General features: G+C 41.4%; 1 protein-coding gene across 2 annotated transcripts in view; it reads right to left on the reverse strand.

The window, feature by feature from the left end:
- spegb (striated muscle enriched protein kinase b) overlaps positions 1-17,428 on the reverse strand; it is a 47,016-nt gene that overhangs the window by 4,783 nt on the left and 24,805 nt on the right. For both annotated transcript variants that reach the window (XM_039818074.1, XM_039818073.1), the window contains 27 exons: positions 16,940-17,129; positions 16,562-16,791; positions 15,505-15,624; positions 15,252-15,356; positions 14,641-14,847; positions 14,416-14,539; positions 13,701-13,873; positions 13,509-13,621; positions 13,136-13,304; positions 12,885-12,981; positions 12,459-12,659; positions 12,115-12,172; positions 11,900-11,977; positions 11,555-11,727; positions 11,448-11,474; positions 11,166-11,318; positions 9,873-9,915; positions 9,671-9,739; positions 6,796-9,547; positions 6,509-6,658; positions 5,845-5,961; positions 5,080-5,247; positions 4,799-4,921; positions 3,139-3,303; positions 2,000-2,846; positions 1,199-1,438; positions 806-1,029 (listed from right to left, as the gene is read on the reverse strand). In XM_039818074.1, the coding sequence (XP_039674008.1) occupies positions 806-1,029; positions 1,199-1,438; positions 2,000-2,846; positions 3,139-3,303; positions 4,799-4,921; positions 5,080-5,247; positions 5,845-5,961; positions 6,509-6,658; positions 6,796-9,547; positions 9,671-9,739; positions 9,873-9,915; positions 11,166-11,318; positions 11,448-11,474; positions 11,555-11,727; positions 11,900-11,977; positions 12,115-12,172; positions 12,459-12,659; positions 12,885-12,981; positions 13,136-13,304; positions 13,509-13,621; positions 13,701-13,873; positions 14,416-14,539; positions 14,641-14,847; positions 15,252-15,356; positions 15,505-15,624; positions 16,562-16,791; positions 16,940-17,129 (7,116 nt within the window). The remainder of the gene's footprint in view (positions 1-805; positions 1,030-1,198; positions 1,439-1,999; positions 2,847-3,138; positions 3,304-4,798; positions 4,922-5,079; positions 5,248-5,844; positions 5,962-6,508; positions 6,659-6,795; positions 9,548-9,670; positions 9,740-9,872; positions 9,916-11,165; positions 11,319-11,447; positions 11,475-11,554; positions 11,728-11,899; positions 11,978-12,114; positions 12,173-12,458; positions 12,660-12,884; positions 12,982-13,135; positions 13,305-13,508; positions 13,622-13,700; positions 13,874-14,415; positions 14,540-14,640; positions 14,848-15,251; positions 15,357-15,504; positions 15,625-16,561; positions 16,792-16,939; positions 17,130-17,428) is intronic.

A 17,428-nucleotide genomic window follows, 5' to 3' on the forward strand; every position in this document is an offset into this window, starting at 1 on the left:
TAATGTAATTCTGAAGTTAATTCTACTTGTTTAATCCTCTAAGTGCCTTACCTTAATCAGCCTAACCACCATCAGTCACTTAATAAATCCATAGAACACATTTCTATTAAATGATTTCTCTGAATATGCACAGGGACATTCATTTCTCCTAGGGACTTATATTTCTGATTGTTTAAATTAGGGTCTGTGATAATTGCTTTGTGTGGACAAATAGTCATAATCTTGTGTGTGTATGTACTTTGTCCTCATGTCCCTCTTGCAAAATAGACCATGATTTAAATTAGACTTACTGAGTAAATACAGTTTAAGAAGGTTACTATCAAACTAACTAAATGATCATTACAGGAATAATATTGACCTGAGCAATCCAATAAGAGCAATCATTGATTTTTGGCCACTTGAGGGCAGCACAACCTGTAAACACACTTTGATATTACCTTGTAAGGTTGATTTTGCTCAAGTGTTAGCAAAGAGTTGCTTATTTACACATCCAGCAGACACAAAGTCCAATATTCACATTCCTTTAAGCTCCTATTTGGTCTCTACCATCTTTCTAAAGCAAACAGTGGTCGGTTTATTAGGGCTTTTTCTGTAAAAACAGCCGCCAACTGCGTCTAGAAATGATGCTGATGAGAGCAGTGAGACTGAATCAAAACGGTAAAACGTTGTGGGCCACAAAACCAAAACAATGAGCAATTAATGCTAATTAGTTTTCACACAGTATGTTAACATAAAAATACTGACGAGCGAAGCTTTAATTTTACATTCCCTGTGGTAATGTAAAATGAACAAACAGGGCTCTTACACATATACTCAAGCGTTCCAATAGGAGGGCTGAACTGCTTGAGGAAAAGAGGGTTGTAAGTCTGAGCGCTGCCAAAGTCAATGATCTTGATGACGTTCATGTAGGTGATGATGATGTTCTCCGGCTTGATGTCCAGGTGGAGGATGCGCCGGGTATGGAGGTAGTCCAGACCCTGGAGGATCTGCACGATGTAGGTGACCACGTCATCCTCGGAGTAACGGAACCTGAAACGCACCAGAAATCTGCTTATGAGAGGGAGACGATTTTGAGGCAGTTGCTCATCGATGCATTTCTAAATAAATTCTGTTCTTTCAGTTTAAATGGGGAAACCAGGTTAACGATTTCACGTCAGACAAAGCAACCAATTTAACAAGTACAGCTGTCTGGCTTCACCTGTCTATGAGGCTGAAGAGCAGCTCCTTCCCACTGCAGTACTCGGAGATCAGCACCAAGTAGCGCGGTGTGACGTAAGCTTCGTGCAGGGCCATGATCCTGTCATGATGAAGGGACTTGAGGATGTCGTATTCCTGCAGCACCGTCTGCTTGCTGTCTGCCTCATACGGAACAATCTTAGCCATAAAGAGGTTGCCTGTGGCGTTTTCCCGGCACTCACGGATCACACCAAACCGACCCCTGTGTGACAAAGAATAAGTCAGTGGTCCCTTTTCCAAGTTATTTCTTTGTCGCTGAAAACAGTTGCCTGCTGTTGCTAAAAACAACAACAGATCAAATAGTAGATCCATGAGATATAAGACGTTAAAGCAAGAGGTAGGGATTAGTGGAAGTGGATTAATTTTGAGTAACTCGGTCATGATTTCTGGAAAGACATTGCTGTTGAGGTTTTTATTTTATTTATTTTTTGCGCACCACAAGCCGAATGCAATCTAGTTACATTTTATTGGAGAAAAGGCAGACATCTCTATGGCCGATATCTCCAACACTGGCCAACTCACACCAAAATAATCTAGATTGATAAATAGCACTACAGGTAAAAGAAAAAATATGTATTTTGGGGTGAACTGTCTCTTTAATCTATTGTAAATATAATAATATTGATTATAGCAGCTTTCAAATCGTTAAAAGTAAACTAAACTAGTTTTCAAGGTAGGGTTTAAGTTGTCAGCCCACATTTGAGTTAGTTTTGCTTAAAATGGGTTGTTCATATTTAAGCCAGGTTCCATCAGTAGTGATTACCTTGCTTTTTCATCCATGAAGGTGTAAGGCTTCTGTGGAACTCCCTGGCGCAGAGATCCCTCTCCAGGCTTGCCCAAAGGCGTCCTGCGTCCCGAAGGTGTGGCCCGTCCAGATGGTGTGACCCGTCCAGACGGGGTACTCCGGTTGTCCCCTCCCTGCAGCAGCGGTGTCAAGCTCTGCACCACCACCACGGGCCGTGAGACAGCCACCGGTGGCGAGACAGTCATGGGTTGTGACACGGTCACAGGTGGTGACGCGGTCACTGGTGGTGACACAGTCACAGGAGTGACTGAACGGGTGCTAGTTGTCGGTGTGGAACTAGATTGCGAAGGTGGAGTAACCCGCGCAGCCGCAGCTGGCACATACATGGGAACGGATGAAATAGGTTTCCCGATGGCAGGTGCAGGTGGTGGTACAGGAGATGGAGATTTGTTGGGGGCTGCATTTACAGGACTCCGAGGTTTGGGTGGGACAAGAGGGGGAGGTGCCAATTTGGTTTGGGGTTTGCTCACGCTAATGCTAATGGTGGTCTTGGCTTTGGCTGCCGTGGCTTGGACAGCTGTGGTGGTCTGAACAGGAGCTTGTTCAGAGGGAGCTGTACTTACGGGCGCAGTAACAGCAGGGCGGCTAGCTTCAACCTGCACAGTGGGTTGGATGGTTACTGGAGAAGCAGATTTAGCCGCAGAGGGAGCAGGAGCAGGAGCTGAAGTTGAGGGAGGGACAGGTGTTACTATAGTGGATTTACTGGGAGCTGGTTTAATGGGAGGCACTTTCATTGATGACATCATCACCACAGGGGGAGTAGCTGCAGGGACAGTCTTGACCACCACAGTAGCACTGGATTTAGCTGGTTCGAATGAAAGACAAGGGGAGGGGCAATAAGAGGGAGGATACACCTCAAAGACACATTGTCCAATAAGGTATGTTATGTACGCTGTCCCAGACAAATGGTATTATCAACATACACATAAAAACCTAAAATGAGTTGAGCAAAACAAAAACTACACTTAAACACAAAAAAACAATATTGTACTGCAATCTGTTGCATCTGACTTTATCTGTTAAGGTAGGGACATAAAATAGTGCATTGAAAGTGAATTAAAGCTCTCAAGGACTTTTTTTTTGGAGATAATACATACCTGAAGTATCCAGGCTTACTACTTCTGAGAGGTTGCTATAGGGGCCCTGGCCAGCTTTATTGACACATGCCACCCTGAACCTGAAGGAGCCTCCTGCTGGCAAGTCAACCACATTGTAATAACAGTCTGCAACCCCTGTAGCCACGATCAACCAGTTGGTCTCACCTGGGGAGTAAAAATAAGATCAGTGTGCCCATTTTATTTCAAGAGACATTACACTTGCAATATTTTAAATAAAATACACACAGACACCTTGTTTTGCTATTTATAAGTCAGTCTCATATCTCAAGTGTATGGACGTATTGATAAATTGAAAAACATTCCATTTAGTTAAATAGTGGTTCTTATGTTGTGAGGCTGCTACACTGTATTTATGTTTCAGGTTAGATTTCATCAGCCATAAACATGTAGTTCGCTACTTCACCTTCACCACTATATGCCATAGCACACAAGTTGCCGTAGCAACCTTAAAGGTATACATCAGACAGGCACATAAGGGTACTTCTCAAAAGGTAAGGCTGTGCAACCCTTTTGGAGTGAATGAAGTAAATCAGAGAAATAAAACACTTTTCTGATTGTTCTTATAGCGGTTATGGTCTAAAGAACGATAAACACACCCAGACTTCTGCAGGAAGGTGCCACATTGCCGGATTATGAGTTAATGCAGAGATTCATCACGTCTGTTTCTGTGTGTCTGTGTCAGGTACACTTGCGCGTCGGTATCACACGCTGGAGTCAAAGCAGCGGTTGGGAATGAGAATGGGCTGCCCAACCTGCCCCAACCTGTTATTGGCTGGGGGTTACACACCTACATAGAGCCCAAATGCTCTTTGCTGATGCCCATAAAGATCCCACAATCCCACAAAAATAAGAAGAAAAGAGAAAATACAGGCAGAGGGCAGGGTCCCTGCGTACAGACACCACCACACACTAACTAGTGGGTCATAGGTGATGATTGAGAGGGATTCATTTTGAAGTAGTCTATACATAATTTTGTAGGAAAATCCTACATATTATGACTTTAGCCCTTGTGTTGTCTTCCCGTTGACCAAGAACTTTTTTTTTTACTGCTTTTGGCGATTTTTAAAAATGTTTTTTTCCCTTTTTTCAACGTTTTTTTTTATTTTTTTTTTTAACTTATGGTCAATAAACCTAATTTAAATGACATACCTCATTTTTTAGCTTAAAAAAGCAAAAACTTATGAATTATTTTGACTAATAGTTAAGATCAGAGAATATTGAATGAAGTTTAATTAGGATACTGTTTTAAACCTCATAAACATTTTTTTTCCAAATGCTATGAAATGGAAGTATTAATTTTACCTGCAAGGAATGTTGTACGGGTTACATCCAACGTACATGCATGCATCCAAGTTATTGTGGGGCAATTTGGTTGTAATAAACCCATATTTCTTTGAAAACGGGTCAAATTTCACCCAAGGACAACACAAGGGTTAACTTGTTTGATGAGAGTAGGTGCGTTGCATGGAAAGGAAAACCTCAGTATTCTGGGCAACACACAACATATGGTTTGAAACTCCATTACTCCTGGATCTACATAACCCTTTTAAAACCTACGGTAAAAAAAAATATCAACCATCCATGGGGTTCAATCTAAAAAGGGAAATAAAACGTGAAATAATTGTCAGTAAACACTGACCATCTGCCTTCCTCTCCAGAGAGTATGTGCAGGGGGCTATTGTGTCTGAGGGCCTCCACAGTACCAGGGCTGTGTTGTTGTACTTCTGAGGTATTTCAGGGGTCCCAGGACGATTGGGCAGACCTGTAAAAACAAATGTATCCTTATTATATACATATCACTTGGCCTCCAGTGTCTTTTCAAGCTCTCTGTTGTCTATCCAGTAGACTATAACAGTCTTTATTACTCTATTTATTTAGATATAGAACTATAATAAAAGTGGTGTATGTCTCAGTTCTTACGAGCAAGAGATATTGTGCAAGAGCTGGACACTGCGGCCAGGGGGTTTGTAGCAACACATTCATAGACCCCTGCATCCTTTTTAGTGGTCTGCATGATCATCAGTAGCTGCCGGCCATCAGGGCAGGCGATCATGTTCATCCTGGCATCAATCTCCAGGGGCTTCTTATCTGAGGAAACATGCACAAAAATGGTCTTATTATGAGATATAATGATAAAGATTTAAGTTTAACATCATAAATTAAAATGACGAAGAGTGTTAACTAAGTTCTGTTAAAATAAAATAAAAAAGTCTACAACTTCTCTAATCATGGGACCGTATGTTAGTATGTAGCGAGATGAAATGTAAAGCTTGATTTATGGTTCTGCGTTAAATCTACGCCGTAGGTATGTACGTAGGTATGCGTAGATACGGACCCTATGCAGCAGCCTGACGTGCACCTCCTCAGAAATGTAACTAAACGTCGCGGCGACAACTGTGATTGGTCTGCTTGGCTGGGCTTGGTAGCGTTGCATTTCCCTGTACTCATTTACGGGTTCTCCTTCTCCGTAAACAGCATGAAATCGAGGAGAGGGTTAACTTTTACTGCCACAGATTTCCCATCATGATCAGAAAACACAGGGGAGACATTTTGTTTCTCTCCGTCTCTGCCGCACTCATACACCCAAGAATAATGATGTAAATTATTGTAATTAGCAAGTGAAGTCATTCTGACCATCCATCTGTGAGATCATTACACTGCCTTGTTTGCATCAGAGATCCTTACCTTTCATCCAGGTGATGTGTGGGTGGGGGCTGCCTGCTGGCAGACAGCTGAGTGTGACTGGATCCCCCTCCAACAGGACGTGATCTCTCAGCTTGATGTGGAATACTGGAGGGAAATCTGGAACCAAAAGACAATGGACCACTTAAATAATGTCCAAATATTGATGAGTAAAATTAAAAGTTATGATTTGCTGTATCCAATGATGGTTAAGACCAACATCACTGGAACCACTGTACAACTTCTGAAATAGGATCAGCTGGGAACCTTTATCTTTGTGTTCTTCCCCCAAAACCCTCTTCATTTTCAAGGTATATGTATGGGCCATACAAAGGCATCACATGTACATTTATGAAGCAATGAAATTGTATTTTTTTACTGATGTTGACATACATTTGTGTGTTATTGTTTGGTAGACCATTTAGCATGCAATGTTTACGAAAGGAAAACATAAAGTTCTTCTGCTAAGCTAAGCTGCTGCTTGCTGACTGACTAACTGCCTTATATTTGATGGGAAGATACGAGAGTGGTCTTCTTATCTAACTCAGGGGAAGAAAGCGATAAAGCTTATCTCCCCAAATGTCAAATTATTGCTTTAAGCTCTCATTACCTTACCCTTGACACCATGCAATCAGAATCTCTTCATGCAGACTCCTGTGTAACTTACCAGAAGCTAGTCTGGAGTAATGGCGTGAACGTAAGGAACTATTTTCTCTGGAGATTGCTGTTGGTATGTCTGGCTGTGATACTGTCTTGTCTCGCCTCCCTCTGGTCAGGCCCCATCTGTCCCAGCGGGATCTGCGCTCAGTCTCTGCAACTGTACAAGAAAAAAACAATTGCCTCCATGAATCAACCATCATGCATGTAAGAAAGTCATTTCTTGATAGTACTCTCCAAACACGGAGAACTTAATACTTTTCAAAGATATGACGTATGAGTATATACCATACATACCCTTAGGTGTTTCTGACTTTAGGCTGGACATGGAGTCTAGAGACTCTGATGAGGCACCATTACTGGCCTGAGATGCCAGCTGGTTCTGAGGAACACTGATATTCTTCATAGCACGGCTCTCTGACGTTGAACGGCGAAGCAATGAAAGAATTGGTGTCCTCTTGGTTTCCTTGTCCTCTGATGCTTTCCTTTCCTCTGAAAAACTGCGAATTCTTGTGGAGATACCCGCCACTGTTGATTCAATCTTTCTGCGCATTGCCAAGACCGGCGATTCATTAGGTTTCTTTAGCTCCTTTTCATCTTGTTCCCCCGACGCATTATCTCCACCATCCATGCGCGTCATCTCCACTTCCTTCTTCTCCTGTGACCCTCTTCGCCCGAGAGTCCAAGAAAGCCTACGTCTTGAAGCAATGGAATCCTCTTCTTTGGTCGTTTCGTCCTTGCGCTCAGTTGACGGAGTTCTCTTCAGGCGCATAGAGAGTCTTTTCATAAAGCCTTGGTCCTTTTGAGCTTCACGAAGGTCCAGGACTGACTTTGACTTCTCCTCAAGTCTCCTTGGTGCTAATTGCAATGGTGCACCGATTGGCCCCGGTCTGTATATCTCTTCACCTGACTCTGTGGAGTCTGGTGAAATCGCTTGTGATTTGTCCTCATTCTTTGACCGCGACAGAAATTTGAGACTTCTTGAGAGGGAAGATTCACGTTTTTTGAAGCGTGCCTCAAAGACCTCTTCAGAGGTAATGTCCTCGAAGTCAACTCCTGCTGAGAGCTCTTGTTGGGATGAAGCATGTATGGTAGTCTTCGGTGGACTGGGTTCTTTTGTCATCATTTCTGGTGATGCTACCCGGGAGTACACAGCAGCATGCTCAATGGTTGACATGACGGCTGGCTTTGGTGGACCAGGTAAAGCCGAGGACATGTAGGCAGGTGGAGATGTGGGTACCAATGTGTCACTTGATACTGAGGATGATGAGGTGGCTGGAGCAACAATGGGTGTGGAAGGGCCTAAAGGTTGGTCATTGAGAGGCTGAACTGCAGGGACCATGATGGTCTGCATAATACTTGCATATGCTGAAGTGCTTCCATCTGGAAGAACAACTCGAGCAGGAAGCGAGGGTGGCACATAAGTTGACACAACATTTGCTGATGGATGGGGATATTCCTGTGTTGGTCTCAACATAACTGAGCTTGTGGTTATGATCATATCAGAAGATTTTGCAGGCATAGTTACTTCTTCTTTTATATTTTCTTCAGAGGCGTCTACACTTCCTTTTGCATTCGATTCAGCAACACTGACAATTCTTTCCTCTTCCTCTTTCATAATCTCTCCTTTTTCTTCTTGCTCGATCTCTCCTTCTTCCTCCATTTTCTCTTCAAGTTTCGAGCTTTGGGCCACTGGAGGAGGTGTAGGAATTCCCTGGCCCGTATACTCTGATTCAATCATTGGTTCTTCTGATATGCTCATGTCCTTCTCTGAGAAACCACTTGTGCTTGATCTCTCATCAAAATTACTATCTGTGGTCAGCCCATCCATCTTTTCGTTCATAGTGTCATCAGGCTTTATCTCTTTCTCCATTAATGACTCCTCGCTTTCTGTTTTGGTTGGACTTTCCTGCACAATTGACTCTGGTGCCGGCAGTTTTGGTGAAGGTTCCCTGGGAGTTACTGGACGGGAGTCTAGCTTGATTTGCTCAGTGAGAGATGACATAGATATAGCCTCCTTGAGCCTTCTCTCTTCTACCTGCGCCAAGGGTATCTCCAAGGGAGCTCCTAAACGGCGGTGTAAAGCTATGGGTTCTGAATCACCTTGACTGAAGGAAGCAGTTTTGCGCAAAACTTTGGGTTTGGGAACGTCCTCCGTTGCAGAGTCGCTGGATGCAGCTCTGATTAGTGGGGGTGGGCCCAAACGAGCAGTACGAGAGTAGCGATCTGAGGATATTGCACGTTTTTCATCTCCCATTCCTAATGTTTCCAACAGAGGTCCTCTCAGCCCACTCATCTTGTTGTCCACAGAGCCACCACGAAGCAGTCGCTGTCTCATCAGCTCCAGTTTAAGAGCGTAGTCTTCTTGACTCATCTTGGCCGTTCCTGGGCTGGTGCTCCTCCTCGGTAGTTCCATAGAGACAGCTTTCTTGAGAACTCTCCTCCCATTCTCTTGGTTTCCTTCTCCAGCTCCTTCCTCCGGTGTAATCCGCAGCAGCAATGCACTGTCGGCTGAGCCTCCACGTCTTAGCTCTCCTCTTCGTCGTCCACCCTCTGGTTTGTCCGACTCCATGCTTGAACCCCTTCGCAGGGGTTTTCTAGTCAGCTGTGACTTTTGCGGCAATTCAGCAGGGGATTCTTCATCTGAGGAACCCCTGTCATTTTCTTGTGACGACCTTTTCCGCAGGTGGCCTTTACCTGATAATTCGACCCCTTCTTTATCTGTTTCTTTAGGGTCACATTCCATTGCCTTCTGGGCTTGAGCAGGAGACCCAGACAATATACTCGTTTCGTCCTGTTTTCCTGTTTCCTGCTCATTGGTCTGGATGTCATTAAGTGATATCCTTGATCCAGAAAATTCCATGTTAAGTGGCTGTGGAATAAATGGTAGTTCACCAATGTCTTCATCAGAATCTGAAGATGATGATGGCAAAGGGGAACCTTCTTTAAGGTGCCTGGGAACAGCAATGGAGACATGGCTGGAGGAATCGTTTAGCAACTCAGGTATGGACCTCATGACCATTTTGGATTTATAGCTGATTAGTGAACGCTGTGAAAGAGGAAATATGATACAGTTAAAAAAAATTAAAAGATGTGACCATATAATTATGTATAGGCATTCTAATTGTAACGCAATATAGAAAGCCAGAATAGGCAATAAAACATCCCCCACCTGCCATTTTCTGCGAGATACAAACTTCTTCAGGGCCTCTGTACTTATGGCCTTCCCCTTGCTCAGTAGCTGTACAATAAAGACATTAAATGTAATAAAAAGAAATGAGGACGTAGCAAGGTATCATCAAGGAGAAATTACTGCAAAAAGAGGTTGTCGATGATTAACACTGTAGTGTGAAGTACCAATGGCCTAGTCTTACCTTGAACCAGGGGTGTCGGAGACATTCTTGAGTATTAGGTCTCCTAGAGGAAGATGATGGCATATTTCAGTCTTCCAGGTTATGCACATTTGTTCCATTATCTAGTTTTATTTTTATTTATTTTTGGGGGCTTTTTTTCCCTTAATTTCAGAGTGACAGTGGATAGACAGGAAAGGTGGGAGAAAGATGGGGGATGACACGCAGCAAAGGGCCGCAGGTCGGATTAAAACCTGGGCCGCTGCAAAGGCCTCAGCCTACATGGGGCGTACGCTCTTACTGGGTGAGCTAGAGGTCGCCCCTCCATTATCTAGCTTAATAAACTGGGTTGTCTTAGCTATCCTAAATCCTAAAAAGCCTAAAAGCACCAGAGGAATATGGTCGTATAAGAACTGCAGACAAGGACTAAAGAAAAATTAAATATAAAAACTAAATGTGCATCTGATAAGTAGTGATGGCCAAATGAAGCTTAGTGAACCATTTTCTCTTTTTTCTGAGCCCACTGGATGGGGCTCTCTGTTCAACAAAGGGTTGAAAACACACTGAATTGCCATTCCTTTAACCTTTTTCTTTGAACAGAGAGCGCCATCTAGTGAGCTCAGAAAATAAAGACAGTGGTTCACGAAGCTTCATTTGACCATCACTATGATAACCATCTAATATTGAAACAACATGAGCAACTTCACTTATTATGGAACAATTTTCTCTATGCAGTAACAAATTGGCAGAGAGGAAAATGTGGTGACAGCTGTGACATTGTCTAGAGTTATTTAAACAGCTTTGAAAAATTAACTATTATAATACTGTTATTACTATTGACTATTAATTATCATATAAAAATGTACATTAAAAAATTTACTACTTTAAAATAATTAAGTAAATTAAGTAAAAATATTGAATTAAATCTGAGAATAGTGAATGAGACGGATATTGAATTGACAAACTGCACACTTCACGTCATCATCTCATTGTTGTTGACAAAAATCTGGTTTGTATTTGTGTGTTTTTACAAGTGATGACAAGTTTATTGACAGATGTTAAATAAGGACATTGTTATCAATCGGATTTCTCATTCTGATATACTGTGTTTACCTAAAAGACTATACTGTATATTTTGGATGGTTTCAGACATCAGGATTGACTGAAAATAGGTCCTTCAATATCTCATGCATTATTCAGTAGAACTCATTTCCTGAATGGCTTGTTGCAATTATAAATTATATAAGTATATATGTATTTTCACAATAATGTTACATAAAACAAATCTTGATAAAGAAATCCAGCAGAGTAACTCACAGCCTGTCTGCTACCAGCAGTTTTATGATGAACCCTTTAGCCTCTCGGCAAAGCTCCGCAAACATGCTCTCCTCGAAGGCCACGTTGTAGTTCCGGATGTTCAGTGCGGAGCTGCGGTCATTCTCTCCAGCAAATGGAGAAACTCCCGTCAGACTGATAACAGAAGTAAATACTCATGTTTAAAGACAGGCAAACATGTCAAAAACTGACATTGATATTCAGCATCCTGAAATACATTTAATAATGAAGAAAATAAATCTTTTTACTTAAAATTATACTTACCACAGGTATGCAATAACTCCAATGGACCTTGGAAAATAAAGAAGACAATTATAAAAAGGCTGTGTGTTAACAGAAAACAAACAAACTAAGTTCAAGAGATAATTTACCAGATGTCTGTTGCTTTTGACACGGGGGTCTGATTGACAATTTCTGGTGCGACAAATTCTGGTGTGCCATATTTGCAGTATTGAGCCTCATCGGGTGTGATCTGCACTGCGTTACCGAAGTCACAGATACGGATCTGATCACCCAGGGAGTCTGCCATGAGGATGTTATCAGGCTGAGGAAAGAATAGTATTTTATCAAGTTCTGCCATCAGTGCACATTTTGTATGATCATTTGCTAAATGTAAGAACAAAAACTTTTCCAGTGTTCCATTTCTAATACACGTTTTTTTATATCTAAAGGAAGACAATGAAAGAGTGGGAGAGCGAGGATCCATGAGAATCTACCTTAATGTCCAGGTGTATGATGTTTAGATGGTGAAGGTAGTCCACACCCTCAATCAGTTGTCTTATACATGAACGCACCTGGTGGTTCCAAAACACAAACATACCAGTACAGTCGTAATTTATTTGATAAATAAATGACATACATATGATCATGACATGGAAATTGAAGTGTTTAGTGTAAGATTTGCTGTGGAGTCATAAAACACGGCACTTACATCAGACTCCATTACTGTAGATTTCCTTGTAAATCTATCAAGCAGTTCCTCATGGCATCTTTAGAGATTCATTAAGGCTATTCTTTCTGGGACTTTAGACGCATTATACAATAATTGCTAATTGTTTGTAATCATTTACAGTATGCATGCATGTATACATGTTTATTTCACTCTTAAGACAGACTTTTTCATAAAAAGCTTTTCAGAACAACACAATGCGTACAACTATATAAATAAAAGTGAAAAAGCTCATTTCTTGCATTCATATCATTTCACTTACTTTTCAAGGCTAAATGTGTACTCTGCATCAGAGTACTCGTGTTTTAACAGCATAATAAGGATACAGTTCAGTGATGATAATGACTGCATTCTTTTTCTCGAAGGCATCCTGAAAGTAAAGGATTCTCTCGTGGTCCAGCTTGGAAAGCAGGTTCATCTCTCTTCGAGCAGACGCCTTCTTCTTGGCCCTTGTGGAGATAAACTTTGCAGCATACTCCATTTTGCCAACCTTCTGGGTCACACGTTTCACATAGGAAAATGCACCTCTGGAGGAAAAAAAAAAATCAGGAGGAAAACTCAGTTCATTACTACTCAAGTCCGGAATTATTCAAAATCTGTTCAAAATAGCAAGACGGAGGCATTAAGACATGAGGAAAAACAGCATATGTTGGGGTGTTTAATAAAAACTGGTTCTAATGCAGAAAATGGTTATTCTGCATTATATTGCATCAAAGTATGGGATTTCAAATGCTGCCTTTAAAATGCCTTACCTTCCAATTTCCTTGTGAATGTCATAGTTGTCAGTGAGTCTGCGCATTTTTCTTAGAATAGTCTCCTCATCGTCCACTGGATCCTCTTTACGTTTAGCTACAGTAATGAGCAAGTTTTTATTAAAGAAGGGAACTCTGACTCACAATAATGACAGTACTGAATGGTAAACATTAGTTCCTTCACTTAGCTTGTTAGCCATGCATTCAAGGAGTGTTAGAGTTTGTATGGCTCTGATAAATTGACCTCTTACCTTCATGAATGGTGAGTTCAGCTTTACAGGACACAGATCCTGCCAAGTTCCTGGCAGTGCAGGTGTAAACCCCGGAGTCCTCTGGGCGAGCGTTAAGGACCACCAGGGAACATTCATTATCATCGTACACAAATGTGTAATGACTGCTCTCCGACAGCAGGACATCATTCTGAAAGCAAATACTGTACATTTTGGCAATGGTTCTTTGAAGAGTTATAACAAAAAAAATGATCGGTTTTGGTAAATCTCCATTTACTGTAAAAAATTAAACTCAAATTCAAATAAAAAACAGACCCTGCTGTATAGTTCAGTTTATCTTGGTATAAACTGTATTACTGTAAATTAATGTTTGACTGCTAAAATGGATAAAAACCTTGAACCAGAGGATGTCAGGAATGGGTTTGCCCTCCACAACAACAGCAAAGCGAGGGGTCTCCCCAGCACAAACGTCCAGGTCCTCCATGATAGTTTCAAATGTTGGGGGAGCTGTGGACAGAGTTGCAAAGGTGAAATACCAAGTTACATTAACTAGACAGACAGACGGACAGATCGATCTCCTGCCTACCTGCCATCTCAATGTTGAAGGTACAACTGTCGCTGCCGTACTTGTTGGAGGCCACAAATTGCATCTCTCCGATGTCAGCACTCTTGACTTTAAGCAGCTTCAGCGTTTGCTGGTCATCATCTGGCATTGTCATTTCATACAAGCCTGGCTTGCTGGCGAGGACCGCTCCCCTCCTGTGGAGAAGTGTTTGTATTGTAAGCCAGGATTAATATGTTGTAGTTGGAGAGCAGAGCAGCGGACTCACTGGGCAGGTGTGGTGTGTGTTTTGGCTCATGCTTGAGGGTGATTCAGGGCACAATAACAAAAAAAACTTTTTAACTGTTCTGTAATCTTTGATAATCACTTGGAAATAAACAGCTGCCTGTATGAATTGTCATACACCCTGACTATCCTGTAATACACTGGGGTCCAAAGGTGGCAACCTTGCCACCAGATACCACTTGACTTGGACCAGTGAACTAATCATGAACTACCAACAAAACCACAAATCCAACTGCAGTGTTGTTAGAAACCTATGAATATTGGAACATTGTTTCTTTTCTTTATTTGATGAGACTAAAATAAAATTTAAAATTAAAACAATTACTGTATATAAGTATATACTGTATATGTTGGAAAACGTATCACAGGAAAATACAAGTAAAGTGCATTCATGTAAAAATAAAATAAAGAAAAAAGGTTATTAAAAGAAACTTGACAACAGAGACAGAGATACCTCTTCCAGATGACTGCAGCGTTGACATGATTGAGGGTGACAGTGATGGTGACTGACTGGTTTTCCATCACGTGGACAATATCTGGCTTATCAATAATCACTGGAGCCTCCTGAAGATAGGGACCTAGAAGTAAATCCAAAATGTACACACAGAGAATATTGAATAAACCTAGCACACAGTGACGGATGGATGGATGGATGGATGCTCTGAAAGCCTGAATGTACCTCGGTCCAGAAGCTGCACTGGGTCGGTGTTAGAAGAGGGCTTGCTGAAGGCTTTGGAGGTGATGGTCAGGACCCTGAAAGCATAGCGCACACCTTTGGAGAGGGTGGTGATGGTGAAGGTGGTCTCCTTCAGGCCAGAAGCTATGATGATCCACTGGATGGAGCCCAGGGCTTGTTGTTGAATGGCATACATCAGGGAGCTGGCATCTGGAAAGAAAAAGTCTTTCATGCAAAAATCTACACTACGATGTTGAAACTACTTTTTTATCAGTCTACAAAAATAAAACAATTTTGTAAGCATAAAATGAAGTCCTTTTTACGTATTATTTTTGTCTGTATTATGTCATTTTTTTCAATATAATTGTATTATCTGATCTGGTGAACAAAACAATGTTATTTTATTTATTTACTTAAGATTATTTTTTGGGACTTTTGAAATTTTTTATTAGATGTGCAGATAGGGAGGAAATGGGAGGAGAGAGGGGATGACATGCTGCAAAGGGCCGCGCAGCAAAGGGCCATAGGTCGGACTCGAAACCAGAACGCTTCAAAGGACTCAGCCTACATGGGACGCATACTCTACTGGTGAGCTAGAGGTCTCCCCCACATACCAATGGAAGGGTCCAGCCTCCTTGGTTTCTTCCAGCTCAAGGTGATTGTTTTACCAGTGATGGATTCTATCACCGGAGTGCCATCGGGAGGGTCAGGGAGGATATCTGAAAATGATGACGATGGAATTAGAGGTCCATAAATGTTTCTGATCGGCCTTTGCCCGAACAAATCTGCTAGTACGAGTACTTGTTTGAAGCCCATTGTGTTTTTGTCTCATGGTTTGTGCCAAAAGAAATGGAATGAGAAAATCACCCGTGACGTAGAGATGAGAGTAGCAGGTGGCCTTGCCAACTTTGTTAGAGATGACACTCTTGTAGACGCCACCATGGGCATGGCACACAGAGCGGATGACCAGGCTGTGGACGTCACGGACTACAGGAGAAAGCAGAGAAAGAAGGATATAAGGTATACTGGTCTTATGCAACTCAGCTTTCTGTAACAATGTGAAATTAAACGTAATCCCTGCCTATTAAATGAGACTGTTTAGACCTGAAAAATGTATGAATGTTAAAATACTCTGAATCATTTAAAATGTCTGAAAAGCAAACTCTTGTAGTTGTGCGAGTATTAACTGTCCATTCTCGGAAGTAGCGTGATATCGTTACAGAGCTTTAAATCCTCTTATGAAGGAGACTGGGCTGGATGGTCAGGTTTACAACATGTCTGAATTTGACTCCAGTGACTGGGGTTTACATCCTGTCAACACAAGTTTTACCATGATCTTTCCCTAACCTTAATCAAGTAGTTGTAGATGCCTAAACCCAACCAGGCCTTAACTATACAGGTGGCAGATCGAAAAAATGCTTATATGAATTGGTTATGTAACTGTCATATGGAAGGCACTGACAAATAACATACTTTGTCGTTTAGTCTCGTATAACAATATATATATATATATATATATATATATATATATATATATATATATATATATATATATATATATATGTTATTATAAATTCAATAGAGTCCATACATATGTTTTACACAAAAGTGACGTTTAATAAAAGTCAGGGAATTCTTATTGTTCCTGTGATTATTTCTGTCTGAACATTATACATTACATACTGCAATAACTGGGGATTCATTTAAAGCAAAGACAAACCCAATTGATTTTCCTTGAAGTTTCCTTTTCTTTATGTAATTGCTAAGGTTTTTGTTAATTTCCATTTTGATAAACTATTCATTTTAATTTAACTTTCAATGAAAGAATTTTAAGAAGCTGAAATAAATTGCCCAGAGTGTAACTGCTTTGTAAAGGCTTGAGTACTTTTACAGGCTGAATATTAATCCATTTTCAAACACTTACACTGTGTCATCTTTCTGTCCTCGGTGCTCTCAATCCTTTTGCCGTTGTGGAACCAGACGATGGTGGGGTATGGCAAACCAGCGACTTTACATTTCAGCACAGCCTCTTTTCCCTCGATCACATCCAGGTCATAAAGGGGTTTGATGAAGTCCGGCATAGTGAAACGCTCCACCTCATTCTCTGGGACCTCTGGCTCCTCTGGGATCGATGGCATCTTCTCCAGTTTAGCCCTAAAAGGGAAGACATGGAACAGAAGGACGGAGAGAGTAGCACATAGCAGAATATGTGAATTATAACATATTATAATTCATAATCTAGAAAGGTCCTTGAAATGCACAAGAGCTCTAGCCAACATCCAAAGAATAACAGGATCTTTACATCTGTGAGGAGATGGCTGGCCGTGGCTCTTGTATGTAAAGTTCGGCGGAGCTCTCTGCCTCGCCGTGACTGTTACGGGCGGTGACAGTGTAAAAGCCCTCATCCTCATTGGTCACATGAGAAATGAAAAGAGAGTGGCGGCCTCCTTCCTGAAGAATACGAATGTCTTCATTTTCTGTGAGCGGATGGTCTAAAAAGAAAAAAAAAAAGAGCAATTCATCACTTTAGTTCTAAAGTGGGTTATAAATCACAAAATCAACAGCAAAACTCAGAGAGGGTAAGAAATAAAACGAAAAAGGTAAGAATCGATCATTTCACAGGCTTGGATGGACAGTTCACCCCAAAATCAAATATACATTTTTTTCCTCATACCTGTAGTGCTTCTTATCAATCTAGATTATTTTTATTTTTATTTTTATAATTACCCAGTGCTGGAGATATCGGCTGTAGAAATGTCTGCCTTCTCTGGAATATAACAGAACTAGATGA

Source organism: Perca fluviatilis, chromosome 12 (assembly GCF_010015445.1).
Source record: "Perca fluviatilis chromosome 12, GENO_Pfluv_1.0, whole genome shotgun sequence".
Classification (NCBI taxonomy): domain Eukaryota; kingdom Metazoa; phylum Chordata; class Actinopteri; order Perciformes; family Percidae; genus Perca; species Perca fluviatilis.